At 47.6% G+C, this 18,269-nt stretch overlaps 1 protein-coding gene and 1 long non-coding RNA gene across 3 annotated transcripts; one reads left to right on the plus strand and one right to left on the minus strand.

The window, feature by feature from the left end:
• The first annotated feature begins 13,505 nt into the window (after positions 1-13,505).
• On the plus strand, positions 13,506-14,500 carry LOC123453153. The gene is made up of 2 exons (XR_006632712.1): positions 13,506-13,854; positions 13,979-14,500. It is a non-coding gene; the product is annotated as an uncharacterized LOC123453153 (long non-coding RNA).
• On the minus strand, positions 14,227-18,066 carry LOC123453152. Of its 2 annotated transcripts, none has more exons than XM_045129922.1 (3): positions 16,699-18,066; positions 15,852-16,084; positions 14,227-14,596 (listed from the first exon to the last, which is right to left on the minus strand). In XM_045129922.1, exons 1-2 carry the CDS (start codon positions 18,003-18,005, stop codon positions 15,853-15,855), a joined length of 1,539 nt encoding a protein of 512 aa, XP_044985857.1. In that variant the 5' UTR covers positions 18,006-18,066; the 3' UTR covers positions 14,227-14,596; position 15,852. The 2 variants fall into 2 exon arrangements, with proteins under 2 accessions (XP_044985857.1, XP_044985858.1); XM_045129923.1 differs by having other exon boundaries at positions 15,867-16,084; positions 16,699-18,064.
• Positions 18,067-18,269: the final 203 nt, after the last annotated feature.

Below are 18,269 nucleotides of genomic sequence, written 5' to 3' on the forward strand. Positions count from 1 at the left end.
AAACTAACACTTGCCAGTCATCTTTGAGCAACGGGGTTACTCGTAGCGATGAAACCAGTCTCTCGTAAGCGTACGAGTAATGTCGGTCCAAGCCGCTTCAATCCAACAATACCGCAGAATCAAGGAAAGAGTAAGGAGGGCAGCAAAACGCACATAACCGCCCACAAAAACTTTCGTGTTCTACTCGAGAAGACATCTACGCATGAACCTAGCTCATGATGCCACTGTTGGGGAACATCGCATGGGAAACAAAAAATTTCCTACGCGCACGAAGACCTATCATGGTGATGTCCATCTACGAGAGGGGATATTCGATCTACGTACCCTTGTAGATCGCACAGCAGAAGCGTTAAGAAACGCGGTTCATGTAGTGGAACGTCCTCACGTCCCTCGATCCGCCCCGCGAACCGTCCTGCGATCAGTCCCACGATCTAGTGCCGAACGGACGGCACCTCCGCGTTCAGCACACGTACAGCTCGACGATGATCTTCGCCTTCTTGATCTAGCAAGAGAGACGGAGAGGTAGATGAGTTCTCCGGCAGCGTGACGGTGCTCCGGAGGTTGGTGGTGATCTAACCTCAGCAGGGCTCCGCCCGAGCTCCGCAGAAACGCGATGTAGAGGTAAAACCGTGGAGATATGTGGTCGGGCTGCCGTGGCAAAGTTGTCTCAAATCAGCCCTAAAACCTCCGTATATATAGGGGGAAGAGGGGGAGCCTTGCTTTGGGGTCCAAGGACCCCCAAGGGGTTCGGCCGAGCCAAGGGGGGGAGTCCTCCCCTTCCAAACCGAATCCAACTAGGTTTGGAAGGAGGAGTCCTTCCCCTTTTTTCCCACCTCCTCTTTTTTTTTCTCTTTGATTTTGTTCCTATGGCGCATAGGGCCTTCTTGGGCTGTCCCACCAGCCCACTAAGGGCTGGTGTGCCACCCCCAAGGCCTATGGGCTTCCCCGGGGTGGGTCCCCCCCCCCCCCCCCGGTGAACACCCGGAACCCATTCGTCATTCCCGGTACATTCCCGGTAACTCCGAAAACCTTCCGGTAATCAAATGAGGTCATCCTATATATCAATATTCGTTTCCGGACCATTCCGGAAACCCTCGTGACGTCCGTGATCTCATCCGGGACTCCGAACAACATTCGGTAACCAACCATATAACTCAAATACGCATAAAACAACGTTGAACTTTAAGTGTGCAGACCCTGCGGGTTCGAGAACTATGTAGACATGATCCGAGTGACTCCTCGATCAATATCCAATAGCGGGACCTGGATGCCCATATTGGATCCTACATATTCTACGAAGATCTTATCGTTTGAACCTCAGTGCCAAGGATTCATATAATCCCGTATGTCATTCCCTTTGTCCTTCGGTATGTTACTTGCCCGAGATTCGATCGTCAGTATCCACATACCTATTTCAATCTCGTTTACCAGCAAGTCTCTTTCCTCGTTCCGTAATACAAGATCCTGTAACTTACACTAAGTCACATTGCTTGCAAGGCTTGTGTGTGATGTTGTATTACCGAGTGGGCCCCGAGATACTTCTCCGTCACACGGAGTGACAAATCCCAGTCTTGATCCATACTAACTCAACGAACACCTTCGGAGATACCTGTAGAGCATCTTTATAGTCACCCAGTTACGTTGCGACGTTTGATACACACAAAGCATTCCTCCGGTGTCAGTGAGTTATATGATCTCATGGTCATAGGAACAAATACTTGACACGCAGAAAACAGTAGCAACAAAATGACACGATCAACATGCTACGTCTATTAGTTTGGGTCTAGTCCATCACGTGATTCTCCTAATGACGTGATCCAGTTATCAAGCAACAACACCTTGTTCATAATCAGAAGACACTGACTATCTTTGATCAACTGGCTAGCCAACTAGAGGCTTGCTAGGGACAGTGTTTTGTCTATGTATCCACACATGTATATAAGTCTTCATTCAATACAATTATAGCATGGATAATAAACGATTATCTTGATACAGGAATTATAATAATAACTATATTTATTATTGCCTCTAGGGCATAATTCCAACATGATCTTGCAGCCGTTTTCCTCGAGCTGCCCAAGGCTGATGATGCTGCTGCGAAGACGAGGGATGTGGTAGACGTCGGCCAGGGCGAGGTGATCACCGTTCGCACAGGCGAAGAGCACGGTTCCGCGCCCCTTTATCTCCACCAGCGATCCGTCCCCGAACTTCACCGTGCCCGTGACGGTGGTGTCCAGCTCCGAGAAGGCAGAGAGATGCCCTGTCATGTGGTTGCTCGCCCCTGTGTCGAGGAACCAGGCGTCGTCGCGGCGCAGATCGTTGGCGAGGAGGGCGTGCTCGTCCACCGTTTCACCATGTGTGTCGTCCCCGTTCAGCTGCGTCGTTGGCGCGTTCACTTGTGCCATCATCAGTGATGGTCCGTCGTCGTCGCTGATGTTGTAGGTGCGGATGAGGAGGGCGGCTTTCTCCTCTTCGCCAGCCTGAACGAGGTGTGCTTGTGCACGTGGCTGCTGCTGCTGCCCTTTGCGTTCTCGCCGTGGCTCCTTGCAGTCCCGCGCGATGTGCCCTGCATACTTGTTGCAGTTGTAGCACTTGACCTGTGACATATCGCGGTCTGAGCTACCCTTGCCATTCTGTTGCTTGCCCCGGCCCTTCTTGCCGCTGCCGCCGCCAGAGTTAGAGCCCTGCTCCTTCATCCTCTTCCCGCGCGCGATCCATTCTTCCTCCATGAGGAGGAGCTGGGATCCTATTCCCTCCGACGAGTCCCCCCATACCGAATTTCAACACAGGTGAGACGGCCGATCAGCTCCTCCACAGACAGCTCCTCGAGGTCGAGCAGCGTCTCGATCGAGCAGGCTATCTGCGAGTATTTAGGGGGTACTGCATTGAGGATTTTTTCTACGATTTTTACCTCCTCTACTTTGTCTCCCAGGGATCGCAGATTGTTGGCGACGTTCGTGGCGCGGATGGCGAAGTTGTCGAGCGTCTCGCCGTCCTTGAACGCGAGTGCTTCGAACTCCCTGCGGAGGCGCTGCGCCGTCGCGTTGCACGCGCGGTGCACCCCCATCTTCATCAGCTTGACAGCCTCCCACGCCTCTGCGGAGGTGGCCTTGGAGGCAAGGATGGGGACCAGCTCTGGTGGCACTGCTCGGATCAATGCCGATAGGGCCGCCATGTCCTCGCGATCTCCCGACTCTCCCATGCCGGACATGGCCTCCCAGAGGCCTTGTGCGCGCAGGTTGATTTTCATCACCTGCGCCCACTCGATGTAGTTTGTCGACGTCAGTGTGGGGTAGATGATGTGGGAGCTTGCGCCGGCGTCGCGGATCACGCGCTCGTGGACGACGACCTCGTTGCCGCCCCTCCGAATCACGCTCCTTCCACGTGGTCGCGTCGGCGGCGTTCGTGACGGCGACCTCGTTGGCGACTTGCGCCCCCCTTCTCCACTGCCTCTCCATCCTTGTTGCTGCCAGCCATGGCACTTCCGGGGTTGTGCGAACGCTAGCTCTGATACCAATTGTCAGCCGGCGACAACAATATGAATTCAGATAGAGAGAGAGGTGGTTTGCGTTGCGAAAAACTTGCAACTTTTCTGTTCTTCTTCTTCGTTATTTAAGCTGCTGAATACAGGGAAAACGGGGTAGCGATCCGAGCTTCTCGGCGTGCCATCCCACGCCCGCTCGCCACTTCCCACGACGCCGCCATGCTCGCTTGAACTCGTGCCATCCCACGATGCGCGCACGGCGGCTAGCCTATCTAACTAACTTGGCAAACAAGATGACTAACAACTAACTAACCTAGCGAAAGCAACGGACCGGCCAGTACACGAACAAGCTCGTGCAGCAGCCATTTTATTTGCTTTAACTGAAATCTAACTTGACTACTAAATAGGTGCAGGTTTACAGAGACAACAGACCTATAAACTAGGAAGAACACCATATCAGTCTTAGAAGGAGATGTAACTTTAGATTTTTCTTTCAATTGATATACAAATTAAAGACAGTTGTATACAGTGACCTTATTGTTCCAAGATCTGAAGAAAAAAAACTGCAACGACATGCCTTTGGTAAAAGCACCGGCTCTTTATCATGCTACAAGAATCCATATACTATATGTTTAACATTTCTGTCCAACAATAGGCTATCTTTACTTTATTAGTTATGTAGATGGATACAATATGAGCTGGTGCATTTTTTATTAGTGCAGATCATAAGATGGAATTCATGATAACCTCAAAAAACATAAAATGAAATAAGCACCACAATTGGACTTCTTTAATGTGCCCGTTCATGTTGAACACTTCATTTTTTACAGTGTAGACACAAAATGTCATATAATGGAAACATTTAGAGATAACAATGATTGTTTTGATTGAATAGGCATCAACGCAGTTAATATTGCATACGTTATCTCTTTCTTGCGTATTTCTGCAGGTCATCATAAATTAGAATGCCGTGACCAGCTTTTACTTACATAAGAGTAAGCTCCTGCATCTCAGGAAGACCACCATACATAACATATTTCCTACCATATGATACCTGCCATTCAAAGTTAATTCACTTCAAATGCTTGTGCACATGCAGATCTCTATCATCTCCAAACTTTGCAAAAGTGGAGCAGTTCATGGCTATACGCTTCCCTATGGAGAGCAATGCCAGTTATCCCATTTGCTTTACTTGGATGGTTGTATTACCGTACTATCAAACCAGGGAATTGTAGCAAAGTTGCAGAGGCATGGTGTGTAGAAATGGATTGTCGATGTACCATGTTGGTCGTCGTTGTTGTCGAGCATGGAGGTTGCACCCTCCAGATGGCAGATGCGCTTGCAGCTGCTGAACCGAACCATTCTCGTTGGTGTGGATGGTGTATATGCCTATGGACACACACGAACACTAGCCACGGTATTGTCGTGTCATGCAGGCTGAGCTCGTCCATGAGCGCACCCACCTCTTGTTCTTCAAGTGGTGATTTGACTGTAGAGTGTAGACCCTGCAACATCAGGTAGTATGTGAACAAATAAAGTTATCAATACTAAAAGGATGCCTGAACTATAAATTATCAAAAATCAAAATATGAGGACGACCATGTTCACAAGCTATGGAAAAAAATTCTTCACAAAATTTTTACTGCAGCTTATTCCTATTCTTTTCTTTTCCTTCACAAATCTACATAATTATCAGAAGAAAATTATCTTTGATATATATTGACTGCAGATAAAGAACCACCGAAAGTGAGTTTTGGAAAAGGGGTTAGGGAGAAAAAAATTGGCAGCCGCTTAGCATGTACCTGTTCCCCTGAAGCTCGACCATTGGAGCACAGTCACACATGAGGAGATCGGCTCGGAGAAAGAGCGAAAGCGTCGGTGCCGGAGGGCGAGGTGCGGAACAGCGGAAGCGGTGGGATCCTAAGACGGATTTGGATGGGCTCCCGTGCTTTCTAGTAGCCTTCGCATCCTCCATCTTCTTCCTCCCTAAGAAACCGTGTTAGACAGAATGGCGATAGTAGCCAGAACTTATCCAGGCGACGATCGACGGGGCGGGAACGACTACTGCGGTGGCCTTGCACACACATCGGTAATTGGACCGAGCGAGAGAAGAAAGGGCGAGAGGGGTTGGATGAGAAGAAACGAAGGCTGCTACAGAATCTGTGACCCAAAGGGAATAGAAGAACGACGGAGGAGGTGGTAGCGGCGGCGGCGGCGTGCCTAAGCTTTATCGAGAGAACCTGCATCGCCTCGAACCCTCTTCTCCCGAATAGACCTATCGGCTTCATCGAGCAGCGTCTACGTTTCTTAGTGGGCCTTTTGCAGTAGTTTAGCCCGATTAACCACACTGCTCGGAAATTTCCACCGGAGTAGCTGCCTCTCGGACAGTTCGCCCACTTAGTGAGAAAATTTGAGACAGAGCAATTATCCAACGGCCAGAAACAACTAAGACATAAGATCTGACGGCCAAAATCGTTGAGGTCGTGAGAGAGCTCGCATTAGACTCAGTTTTACTGTCCTTAATAGTAATAATAAATGAACAAGCTAAGGATGAAAGCGCGTGGTGGGTTAAAACTTAAAAAGGAGAGGTGTGCGTGCTTGGTAGGAAGCGTTTTCCATTCTTTCTCCTTTTCAAAAAATAAATCTTTTAAAATTTTCACTATAAATTACATACAAAATAAAATGAGTAAATATTTATTATAAAATAATATGTTTGTATACATATGTATGTAATCTATACCTAATAATAAAGCGGCTATTGCTTTCGTCGGAAAACCCACCGCGGTATTTTTATAAAAAAAGCCCCTATAATTTTTATATTCAACCCGCGCTCCATCATTTATCTGCAACGCAAAAGGAAAAAAGATTGAGGCGGGCCTCCATGGCTCACACGGAGGACTCCGAGGTTATGACGCGGCAACGGCGACTCCTTATGGCCAGATAGAGGCGCCTAACCTTGCTCCCCTCATCGTATCCCTCCTCCGGCAGGAACTCATCATCTGATGAGATCCCCTCCCCATGCCTCCAACCGTGTGCCAAGCACCGGCAAGAAAATTTTGTTTTGTGGGGATTTGTTTGCTGATGAATGAATGTATTGAATGTAAGATTGTATTGTTGTAGAGACAGAGAATGAAACACCATCTTCAGTTTGTCATCTGATCCCACATTCTCTATCCCATGAGTGAAATAAGATAACAGTCCATTGTTCAATTCACGTAGCCTTTTTGTTTTGCTTTGCTTGTCCCGCTCAATTTTTCACCATGGTGGAATTAACAATGAACGGGTTGATTTCTTAACAAAATAGGATAGGACTGACTACATTAGTTAGTTAGCTTATTATTCTAATAAATTAAAATGATTATAAAATATTAAAAGCGTGTGGTATTTTTTTTTCCGTTGCAACGCACGGACCCTTTTGCTATTCATAATAAAAAATTAAAAAAACTTATATTTAGAAAAGATGGAGTAGATTTTTTTTTAGACAAACTTGCCAAGCTTTTATTCAACCGTCACAAGGTTTACAGGGACGAAAAAAAGATCTCCGAGGTGGCCTAACCAAACATGGCGGCCAACCCATAACTTTGAGACGTACTTAGCAAGATTATGAGCCTCGATATTCAAGCTCCTAAATTCATGAACGAAATTACAAGTATGAAAAGATCTACCATACTCTATTATTTCAAGTATAATGGCTCCATATGTAACCATATTCTTCTCCTTAATGTCTTCCACCACCACTTTGCAATCCGAAGCAACATGGATACTCTGCAAGTTGAGGTCCTCTGCTAGCGCCAGAGCCTCCCGAATCGCCAACGCCTCCAGGGTCGGTGGATCATGAATGCCTCCAAAGATAATTGCAGAAGCACCAAGGAAGGAAGCATCATATGATCTGCATACAGCCGCGACCGATCCATATCGTCTGTTCCTACTTACCGATGCGTCCGAATTGATCTTGGAGAAGCTCACGGGTGGCTGCAGCCATCCGGTCGGTCTGCTCATAGTAGACGGGCCTGTCGTGACTGTGTTACTGATACTGTCCAAGGTTTCAAGATCTGCGAGGAAGGATTTGATGAACAGGTGGGTGGATAGGGGACTGTGGAAGACATCTTCATAAATGTCTGTCTCCGAGCTCGCCAAATAGCCCATGGAGTTACCAAACAACATAGAAATTCCTTTTCAGACGGCTTCTCTTGCATGGCAAATATCCAATTTCTGGCGTTACAGTCTTGGTTCAGACTTATTTGGTGAACAAGACTATCAGCTAAAGACCAAATGGATCGAGACATGGTGCAGCTCAGAAGTACATGTTGCCAAGAGTCCTCCATCCCACATAGCCGACATCGAGAGGAGTCAGACATATGTCTGTGGTGAAGCACATCAGCGGATGGAATAGAGTGTTGAGCCAGACGCCAACAAAACATCTTGAGCTTAGATGGAACTTTGACCTTCTACATAGACACACATGCCTTACCCTGAGCGGTAGAATCAGGTGGGCCTCCAGTTTCCTCTAGCCAATTCTCCCTATGAAATTTAGTATTCATGATCATATGATAAGCTGATCGTACCTTGAATATCCCCTTCCTCTCATAGCTCCATGATCAAAAATCATGAACATTCCTTGTGCAAAGTGGAATAGCTAGGATAGCTTCCACATTGGTTGGGAGGAAGGTGCCACGGATTATGTCATACCTCCATGTAGCTGATGTTGCATCAATTAGCTGTGAGACCAACCTCGGGGGATTATCCACCAGTGATGCTATAGGTCTCTTTGGTCCCACTCTTGGAATCCAATTTGACTCCAAGATATTGGTGGTTGCCCCATTGCCAATCCTGCGTATCAGTCCCTGCTTCAATATATCCCTTCCATCCAACACTGCCCGCCAAATCTGCGAAGGATGGCTACCAAGTTGTGCTTCTAGAAGAGAGCAGTCAGGGAAGTAAACATCCTTCAAGATACGGGCGCTGAGAGAGTCAGGCTTCGAGAATACCCTCCACACCCGACGAGCAAGAAGCGCAAGGTTGAAGATCTCCATGTCCCTAAAGCCTAGGCCACCAAGGTTTTTCGGTCGCGTCATGACATCCCAGGAAACCCAAGTCGGCTTCCTTTTACCTTGTTTGCTCCCCCACCAGAATTGTCGGATGCAAGAAGTAATGTTATCACATAGTCCCCGAGGTAGCCTAAAGCATGACATTGAATACACAGGAATTAATTGAGCCACCGATTTGATCAAAACCTCCTTTCCTATCGAAGATAGTAGCTTCTGCATCCATCCTTTGATCTTCTCCCAGACCCTGTCTCGAAGGTATTTGAAAGTTCCCATTTTCGAATGTCCCACATCTGTTGGCACTCCAAGGTATCTATTCGATAAGGACTCATTATGAACATGCAATCTATTTTTGATGCTATCTCTCAACACCTGGGGGCACCCTTTGCTGAAAAAGATAGAAGACTTCGCATGATTAACCCTCTGACCTGATGCACTGCAATATATATTCAGAAGGTTTGACACCTTAGCAGCCCCTTCAACACTCACCTTGAAAAGCAGCAGGCTATCGTCAGCAAAAAGGAGGTGGTTAACTGATGGAGCTGTTGTGGCCACCTTGACTCCTTGAAACTCTGACGACTGAGAACATGATTTCAAAAGGCACGAGAGGCCCTCTGTTGTAATCAAGAAAAGGTAAGGGGAGATAGGATCTCCCTGTAGAATACCTTGTGATGGATTAAATTGTTGTAACTTCTCTCCATTAAAAAGGACCGAGAAGGAAACTGATGAGACCATACCCATGACTAGCTGGATCCGGGATTGGGCAAAACCCATTTTTTCCATGATCGCACGAAGATACTGCCACTCCAGCCGATCGTAAGCCTTCATCATATCAAGCTTAAGCGCGCAGAAGCTATTTGATTTTGCCTTGCTCATTTTCATAAAGTGCAAGCACTCGTATGCACATATAATATTGTCAGTGATTAAACGCCCCGGTACAAAGGCCGACTGCTCATCGGAGATGATCTCTGGGAGAATGAGCTTAAGTCTATTTGCCACCACCTTGAAGGCAATTTTATAGATGACTTTGCAGAGACTAATAGGACAGAACTGAGAGAGTTGCGTTGGGTTTAGTACCTTAGGTATTAGAACCAAGCCCATATTATTGACACATTCCGCCGCTTCTTCGCCTCGAACAATTCTCAAGACTGCGCTGGTCACCTCTTCTCCACAAATGTTCCAGTGCCTTTGGTAAAAAATGTGCTGGGAATACGTCGGGTCCCGGCGCCTTTGTCGGAAACATCTGGAAGAGAGCGGTTTTGACCTCCTCGTTTGTGTATGGTTTCGTGAGCAGCTCATTCATCTGTTCGGTAACTTTACGAGATACATGCTGAATACCTCGTCAACTCCTTGAACCCCTTCCGAAGTATAGAGGGTTTTGTAAAATTCCTGAACCAACGATTTTAGCTCCTTTGCATCAGTTGTCAGCACTCCGAGAGAGTCAGCCAGAGCCTTGATCATATTTTTCTTCCTCCTTTCGCTGGCTCGCATGTGGAAGAAACGTGTTTTCCTATCCCCAGCCGATAACCATTCCAATCTGGACCTTTGGCGCCACATGAGCTCCTCCAGATGATACAATTGCAGTACATTCTCATGGCTTTGTATGATGAGGATGATTGGAGAAGGTAAAGGATGGAGTAGATGAAAATGACTGGAATGGCCATGGCTTTGTATGATGATGGACATACGCAATAAGGTCTAAACAACTTAGCTGTAACCATGCATTTTTTTACTATTTTTAACACACTGCATACATATTATAAAACAATTGCAAACTCTCATTCCACTAAAAATAATTTGATTTTTTTAATAGTATGCAATTTAAATTATTTTAAGCACACAAGTCGGATATCAAAATGTACTTTTAATATTCATGAAATAATGTGAACTAAAATCTAGCGGCGCAAATACACAGGTAATTGACCGTGCTAGGTAGACATGAAACCAAATGCATAGTACATACTTTCTGCGATGTTCTTCTAGCTTAATTACTATTCCCGGTCCCCATATTGTTCAACATCTTGCCTGCAGCTACAACCAATAAAGGACCAGAACATACAGAAATGCAAGATAATACTATTTACCTGTTAGAGCTAGTATAAAATTGAGACAGTTATTTTAAGACGGGGGAAGTAAGAAAGATATCATGCACCGCACCTGGAACGCTGTCATAAAACGATCCGTCGCATCATGCCATTCACGTAGACATTCACGTGTTGAATAAACTTTTTGACTAATATCCGGGGCAGGTGTTTTGTCTCCTGGGAGCGTTTGCCCACCAAAAAAAAATATTTAAAAAAATATCTGATTTTGATTATAGATGTTGGTGCTAGTGTGACAAGCATGTTTGACAAAATTCACGCGAAACGAAGCGGCAGTTTTTCATGGGTTAAAAACAAATTTGAGGTGACTTTTGGGGGGTGACATTTGCTGTTTAATTTGTTTTGTTTTTAGTATAGGTCAAAATGTTTAACCTTTTTGCCTAAAAGTGTTCAAGTAGCATTTCGATGTGACTAAGAACACATGTAATTATTTTTTTAGATTTTTTGATATTTCAAAAATTATTTCTACGTGCAGGAGCATATGCATCCGGGAGGCAAATTGGTTTTTTTGGCTAACACTTCCAAAAGAACCGCAAAGGGTAGAAACAGGGAGGGAAAAGAAAGGGGGATAGTATTTGCAGTACAGTAGTTGATCAAAAAAAAAAAAATTTGCCTCGTTTCAAAAAAGATGAAATGTTTATCAAACGATTTCCTGCCCAAACACCGCCAGAGACGAAATGTTTTGGCTTACAACACTCACCAAGCATTGCTTGCCCGGACATTACCAGGGATGCTGGATGCACAAGACAAAATATCTCAGAATTAACTGTAATGCATATGCTATTTAGTTACTACGAAATGATTTAGGAGTACTTCCAAACATCAAGAGTAGAATATGCGGCTTGCCTTCTTGTCCGGCCTTCTCACCTGAGATGATCCGGAGGTGCAGCTTCTTTTGCCTTGTTCATACTTGGCTAGCTCATGTCCATGGCCAACATGTTGTTGGGCACGTAGTAGATTCAATCAACTTAATTTGTAGTTTTGCTGCCATGTTGTTCCATCATCCTAATTATCGTTCATTGTAGTTTTACTATGCATTTTTTGCTCGGCCTACCTATTTAACGTCAGAGATCCAATCTCATTTGCAACAATTTACTTTGTTTTTACGGACTGATGCTTGTGTATCAGGATGAGAGGAAATGTGACTGTGGTTATGCCTGTATGTTGTAGCTACAACCATTCCCTGTCAGGTAGTTTTCTAATCCACCACATATGCATATGCATATTCATTGAACATATTCAGTTTAGTTTGCCATTGCAATGTATGAATATGCATATGCTATTTTCAGTATCTAATGCATACTCTGTGAACATATGCAATGGAGTACGAAATAAACTGCTTTCAAACGTTTTTTAGCTTTCAGGCAGAGAATCAGCAAAAGTAGAAAAAACAAGTTTTTTTTTTAGAAAAGGAGGTTAAACCCCCGGCCTCTGCATCAATCGATGCATGCAACCATCTTATTATTAATTATTCCACAAAGTCTAACAAGAATATACATCAATCCACCCAAAGTCACCACTCACACCTACAAACTCGATAATATGGAGTGCTCTCACTCCACATATCTAAGACCGGTGTTGTTTCCAATCCATCCACATAACGTATCGGGAACAACAGCCGGTGCAGCACACGTAAAAGGCACACCTCACACACACGTTTTACCAGCCGCCATCATCCTCGAACCACTGACCCATCTTCAGGAAAGAGATCCGCATCATCCTTGCCAATCCAATCATTCGTCGACGCCACCACGGCGCCCAACGGCGCCACCGCCCTGCGCTCATCCGTCCAGATGCGAAGACTCCAGGAGATCTGTCGTGCGTAGCAACTGCCAACCAGGCATGACTCAGCGTAGCACCTGTCGGCCAGGCATGACTTGACAGCTCCACCAAAATTCCGTGCAAGACGAAGCCGCTCAACTTCCTGCCTCAGTCTGCCAGCGCTGCTCCACAAACAATGCTCCCAAGAGAGAAACGGCACCGCAGTACCGCCATCGTCCGATCTGGAAGACCAGATTCCAGGGTTTCCCCCGAAGCAGTGCCCACCACCAGCAACCGTCCAGGACCCACACAGTGCCCACCACCACTCAGCCCTCAAGGCGACGCCTTCAGGAAGGTCACGACGTCAAGGACGCCGTCGCCGCCCACCGGAGTTAGGGTTTTCACCCGAGAGGCAAGGAAGGGGAGCAGAGGAGCAGATGTATACCGATGTCTCCAAAAAGATTAACGGCGCCCATGAGCGTCGTCGTCGGCGCGGCCGGCCTGGGCCAACCAAGGGGTTTCCCCCAATCCGAATCTCCTCCACCGGCTTCACCCGCAGGAAGAGCCCCGGCAACCACGCCGGCACCGCGAAGAATCCGCAGGTGAGAGGCCCACAGGTCGGGACCTGGGGGCGCAGGTGGCGGTGCGGGCAGCGGCCGACGAAGGGGAACAACACACCTCCACAACGACACTTTCAAGAAAGATAGCGGCACCCGCGGGCGTCGTCGTCGCGGCTCCGATGAAGACCGGAGCAAGGATTTCTCCCGGAGCTATGTTGGATATCCACCGCCACCGACCGCTGAGCATGGCCGCCACGCACCATCACGACCCCCAGCCAAGACCACTGCACCGCGCGCCCTGGACACTGCTCGTGCCCAGCCGACCAGCGCAGCCGCGCCCGGCTGCCGCTCCCTACCACCAGGGCCGAGTGCCCCGCCAGATCCGGCCATGGAGCCCCGGATCCGCCCTCCGCCGCCGCCGATTGGCGAGATCACACCAGATCCCGCAATCGCCGACGCGAGGGGCCCCGCCGTCGCCATCCCCGGGGCGCGCGCGGCTTCGCCGGCATCCCCTCCGGCAGCGGCGAAGCGGAAGGGGGGGCGGAGAGGGGGTCCGGTACGGGGGCGGGAGGCTGCGTGACGGAGCTCTCGCCCAAGGGCGCGGGCGGAGGCGATCCGATCTGAGCTGGGAGGCGGGCGGAGGCAGTCCGATCTGAGCTGGGAGCTGTCCTGTGGTTGTTGTGGATCTGAGTAGAAAAAACAAGTAAAACAGAGTACTTGAACCTTCGTACATAGTTGCATATTTCTCGAAGATGAAATGTTTCTCAGATATGATCGTTCTCTTCCTTGCACCGGCATTATCAGGTAGCACATCATACATCATTCTTTTTTCCTTTCAAAATCACCACTCTGCAGCTTTGTATCATAGGTTTGTGTCTGCCTGACGCTATCTCGAGACCCAGGTGCACATAGCAACAAACCAACGGCCATGTCTTTCGGCAGCAACACCCTGACGAGATGATAGCAGCTGAACCCTCTAAAGCTCATCATAGGTTTGTGCCTGCCTGACGCTATCTCAAGACCCAGGTGCACATAGCAACAAACCAACGGCCATGTCTTTCGGCAGCAACACCCTGACGAGATGATAGCAGCTGAACCCTCTGAAGCTCATCGTATCAGCAACATCAGGGGTCAGTGTCTTCAGGACCACTCCGGGGAGCATGTAGATGAAAATTCTCCCTCCACCCTGAATTACTTGTCTTAGATTTGTCTAGTTTGGGATGTTCGATGAAACTTTTACACACATGATTAAAACAGAGAACCTCCAGCAAGAGTAGAAACAACGAGTAGTGTTTCCTTGCAACTGATGAAACATGTCAACAAATAGAGTCTGAATCATGTCAACAAACAGAGTTTGAATCGCACCACTCCAAAGAAGAAATTATCAGGTACACATAGGAGCTATAAATAGTTTTTCAACTCATAGCTAGGGAATTAATCCCGACGCCCAGTAGCAAGTCTTCAGCAGCATTCGCTTACTAGATCATTCAGGTGCCACTTCTGGTGCCTACATGTCGTCTGGACCCTAAACTACAATACCATGAAAAACGACCATACTTCCCAGCTGCAGAGACGAAAGATATCCTACTGAAAGCGCTGAATGATTTGACTGATGAAACGTCTGGACTGACCATCAGCAAAGCACTAGCAGCAATAACAACAAATTGAGATGTTAGTACAACATCAGATATACTATATGGAAAGCTAAACTCCTTCAAAAGGCATGTAATGCTGAATGACTTGAGTAATACATGACATCAGTAACACATGCAGCAGAAACATCTAATACCACATGCATATCAGGTATATCATGGCAATTTTCAGAAGTTTATATCTAGCTGAATCAAACTCCAGCTATGTTGTCACAACATAGCCAGTCCCAAGCCCGGGTAAGATGTGAATACCACATGCATCTCAGGTATAGATGGGGATATCGATGAAGATGTGAACCATCGAATCAAAACCGGATGGATGAAGTGGCGCCAAGCTTCTGGCAATCTCTTTGACAAGAGAGTGACACAAAAACTAAAAGGCAAGTTCTATAGGACGACAGTTCGACCCGCAATGTTGTATGTCGCTGAGTGTTGGCCGACTAAAAGGCGACATGTGCAACGGTTAGGTGTGGCGAAGATGTGCATGTTGAGATGGATGTGTGGTCACACAAGGAAGGACCGAGTCTGAAATGATGATATACGAGATAGAGTTGGCGTAGCACCGATTGAGGAGAAGCTTGTCCAACATCATCTAAGATGGTTTGGGCATATTCAGGGCAGGCCTCCAGAAGTTCCAGTGCATAGCGGACGGCTAAAGCGTGCTGATAAGGTCAAAAGTGGTCGTGGTAGACTGAACTTGACATGAGCGGAGTGCGTAAAGAGAGATTTGAAGGACTGGAGTATCACCAAAGAACTAGCCATGGACAGGGGTGCATGGAAGCTTGCTATCCATGTGCCAGAACCATGAGTTGGGCACGAGATCTTATGGGTTTCACCTCTAGTCTACCCCAACTTGTTTGGGACTAAAGGCTTTGCTGTTGTTGTTGTATATCTAGCTGAATCACATTTCAGACTGTGAATAATCTGTTGCTAATCGCTTTTGGAGAATGTTCGGCAGAGACCTAACATTATGATATGGATAGATCCAGATTTTGTTCACACTGGCATTGCTATTCCTATATGTAATAAGGATAAATTATATTGTACATGTTAAATTTAAAAGGCAAATAGCTGACATATGGCACCAGACACAAGCTCAAGATATGGTCAACCCATGACACAAGTTTTTTTTTAGAAATGAAAGCATTTTCTGCTATCACCTACATCATGTACTCATGTATTATTATTATATAAGAATTTTTAGCACAACACCATTGAGTAAAGAAAGGAACAGTGATATACAATACCTTATTGAGAATTACCTTTCTCCGAAGATGGAGCAGCATCTTCAACACTGCTACCAGAGGTCTTTGAGTCCCCGACATCATTTTCCCTGGTTGCACCCTTCACCAATTCTTCATTTGGTGCACTCTTGTGGACAGAAACCAAAGAATCATTCACCTCTTGAGTTTTGTATGCACATCCATATTTGTCAAACATGCTAGCACAGGCCGGAGCCACTTCCCCATAGCCTGGAGCCCTAAGTGAAAACATATGTGTAAATTTTCAGTCTATAATTGTGAAGTTACAGATAACACAAGGGCAATCTGAGGTACTTTTGATGACATGAAAGTTACTGCAATCTGAGGTAGAACAGCACAGATACTATTATTCATGAACCATATTGATGACATGAGATCTGACAATTTTCTGTTCTCTGCTGTTTATAACAACAGACTATCCAGCACCAGGGGCATATAACTCTTCTTGAATAAGATAACAAGCTATCCTTCCAATAAATTCACTTTCATTTAATGTTCATCGCAATACACATATCAGGACAAAATATTAACTCTCTGTCAACGGAAATACATAATAAGATTAACTTGACTCGCTGAAGCCCTCAAACACAGCTGGGCTCGTCGCCAATCACAAGATAAACCTCTTGGCAACCACATCGTCCCAGGACATCAAAACTGATCTTAACTCATCTGCCGAACAAAACGACTCAAAGCCCAAAGCAGTGAAGGGCACATTGTGCTAATCATAAAGAGCACTACTGAACTAAGGGAGAGTTTTATTCCACAATCACATCCATACAAATGTCTCAGCATAGCAAGGCATAAGGGAAGAGTTTGGGAATGGAGCTCTCACCTGATATTGTGGTTGTGGCTGACGCATTTGAAGGTGTTGACAACGTCCTCCTCATTGATAGCATTGGACCCCTTGCCGACCAGCCGCTGTGTCTGATCTATTGTTTTCTCCCCCTCCTCACCACCTGCCTCCTCACTAGGCTTCGACACGAGCAGATTATGGTTGTAGCTTCGGGGCATAGGAGTGTAGAAGGTGACAAGTGGAACCAAACGACCCAAGCCAGAATTGTCACACGCCTTCCTCACCTTCTCTGATTGCAGCTCAATTGTAAAGACGCCAGCAGCGTCTGAGTTAACAAAAATGATATTTGCTCCCTCAGTGATGCCCAGGTGCACTCTAAAACCTAGATTAGCTGGGATCAAATCGCACAGGTCAATGAGCCGGCTCAGCACCCATCGTGCATCAGTGCCGTCACTCGCCTCTCTTTTCCACAGTTTGAGATCCGTACCAAAGTATTGTACAATAACTCCGAGTCCACCGTCGTCCGTCAGCATGAGTTTTAGAGAACCGCGGTCGTCTGGTGGGCTGACGACTGTCATGGCGTGCCCTTCCAAATCATACTCCAGAATAGAGTTGGTGACGACTGTCATGGCGTGCCCTTCCGAATCATACTCGAGAAAAGAGTTGGTGGCCGCGAAGTAGAGGGATGTACCAAGGAGCAAGCTGGAATTCTCTGTAACTTCCATGAAGAACTTGGTGTGCAACGGGGTTGGTTCGCCCCAGGCACCAGTCTCCGATGAGTAGTCGCACGCCCGATTGAAACACCAAGTCTCATCCTCGAAGAGGAAGACCACGCGGAAAGGGCCCCCGAAGCAGCCGCGGTGGTCGCACCCGTCCGCTGCGCACAACACCGCCGCAACCGGGCGGTGGCTCGGGAACATCTCAGCGCATGTGGGGTCGAACGCCGCCGGCACCGGAAAGCGCTTCCGGGCGCCCGTGATTGGCTCCCACACAAGGAGCGTCCTGGCGTCCTGGTTCGCGGAGAAGAAGAGGGCGCGGCCGTGGCGGCAGTCGAGGGCCCGCCACGCGAGGCAGTCCGGAGCGTCGAGGGAGAAGGACGAGGCGGTGGTGGGGGTGAAGCTGGGGGTATTATCGCTGGCCCAGTTGGGAAGGAAGCCAAGCAAGGGGGGAGCTCCGTGGAGGTCGTGGAGGCGGCGTCGGAAGCTGGGGAGGGAGACGGCGGAACCCCAGGCCTTGCAGACGAGGAAGGCACGGATGAGGCAGGCTGGGTCGTCGGGCGGGAGGCGGGCGAGGATCTCTTGGACGAGCTCCACCGGGAGAGCCGGCGGCGGCGGCGGCGCTGCCATGGTGGTGGCTAGGTCTGGGTGTGTGTTCGGTGCGGGAGAGAGTGGTGGCTAGGTCTGGGTGTGTACTGAGACTGAGAGAGAGGGAGGCAACATGTGGGCTGGGAATGGAATGGGCTGTGCTGGACTGGACTGGCAAGGAGACCCATGAAGCACAGAGAACGTATCCCATGTGGCCCATACGCGTACGATTTGAGGTACTATCCCTTTTCATTTTGCAATTTCTCCCATTTCATCATCCACCAAATCAGTGAAGATATGGTTCAA

This window comes from Hordeum vulgare, chromosome 5H, assembly GCF_904849725.1.
Source record: "Hordeum vulgare subsp. vulgare chromosome 5H, MorexV3_pseudomolecules_assembly, whole genome shotgun sequence".
In the NCBI taxonomy this organism is placed as follows: domain Eukaryota; kingdom Viridiplantae; phylum Streptophyta; class Magnoliopsida; order Poales; family Poaceae; genus Hordeum; species Hordeum vulgare.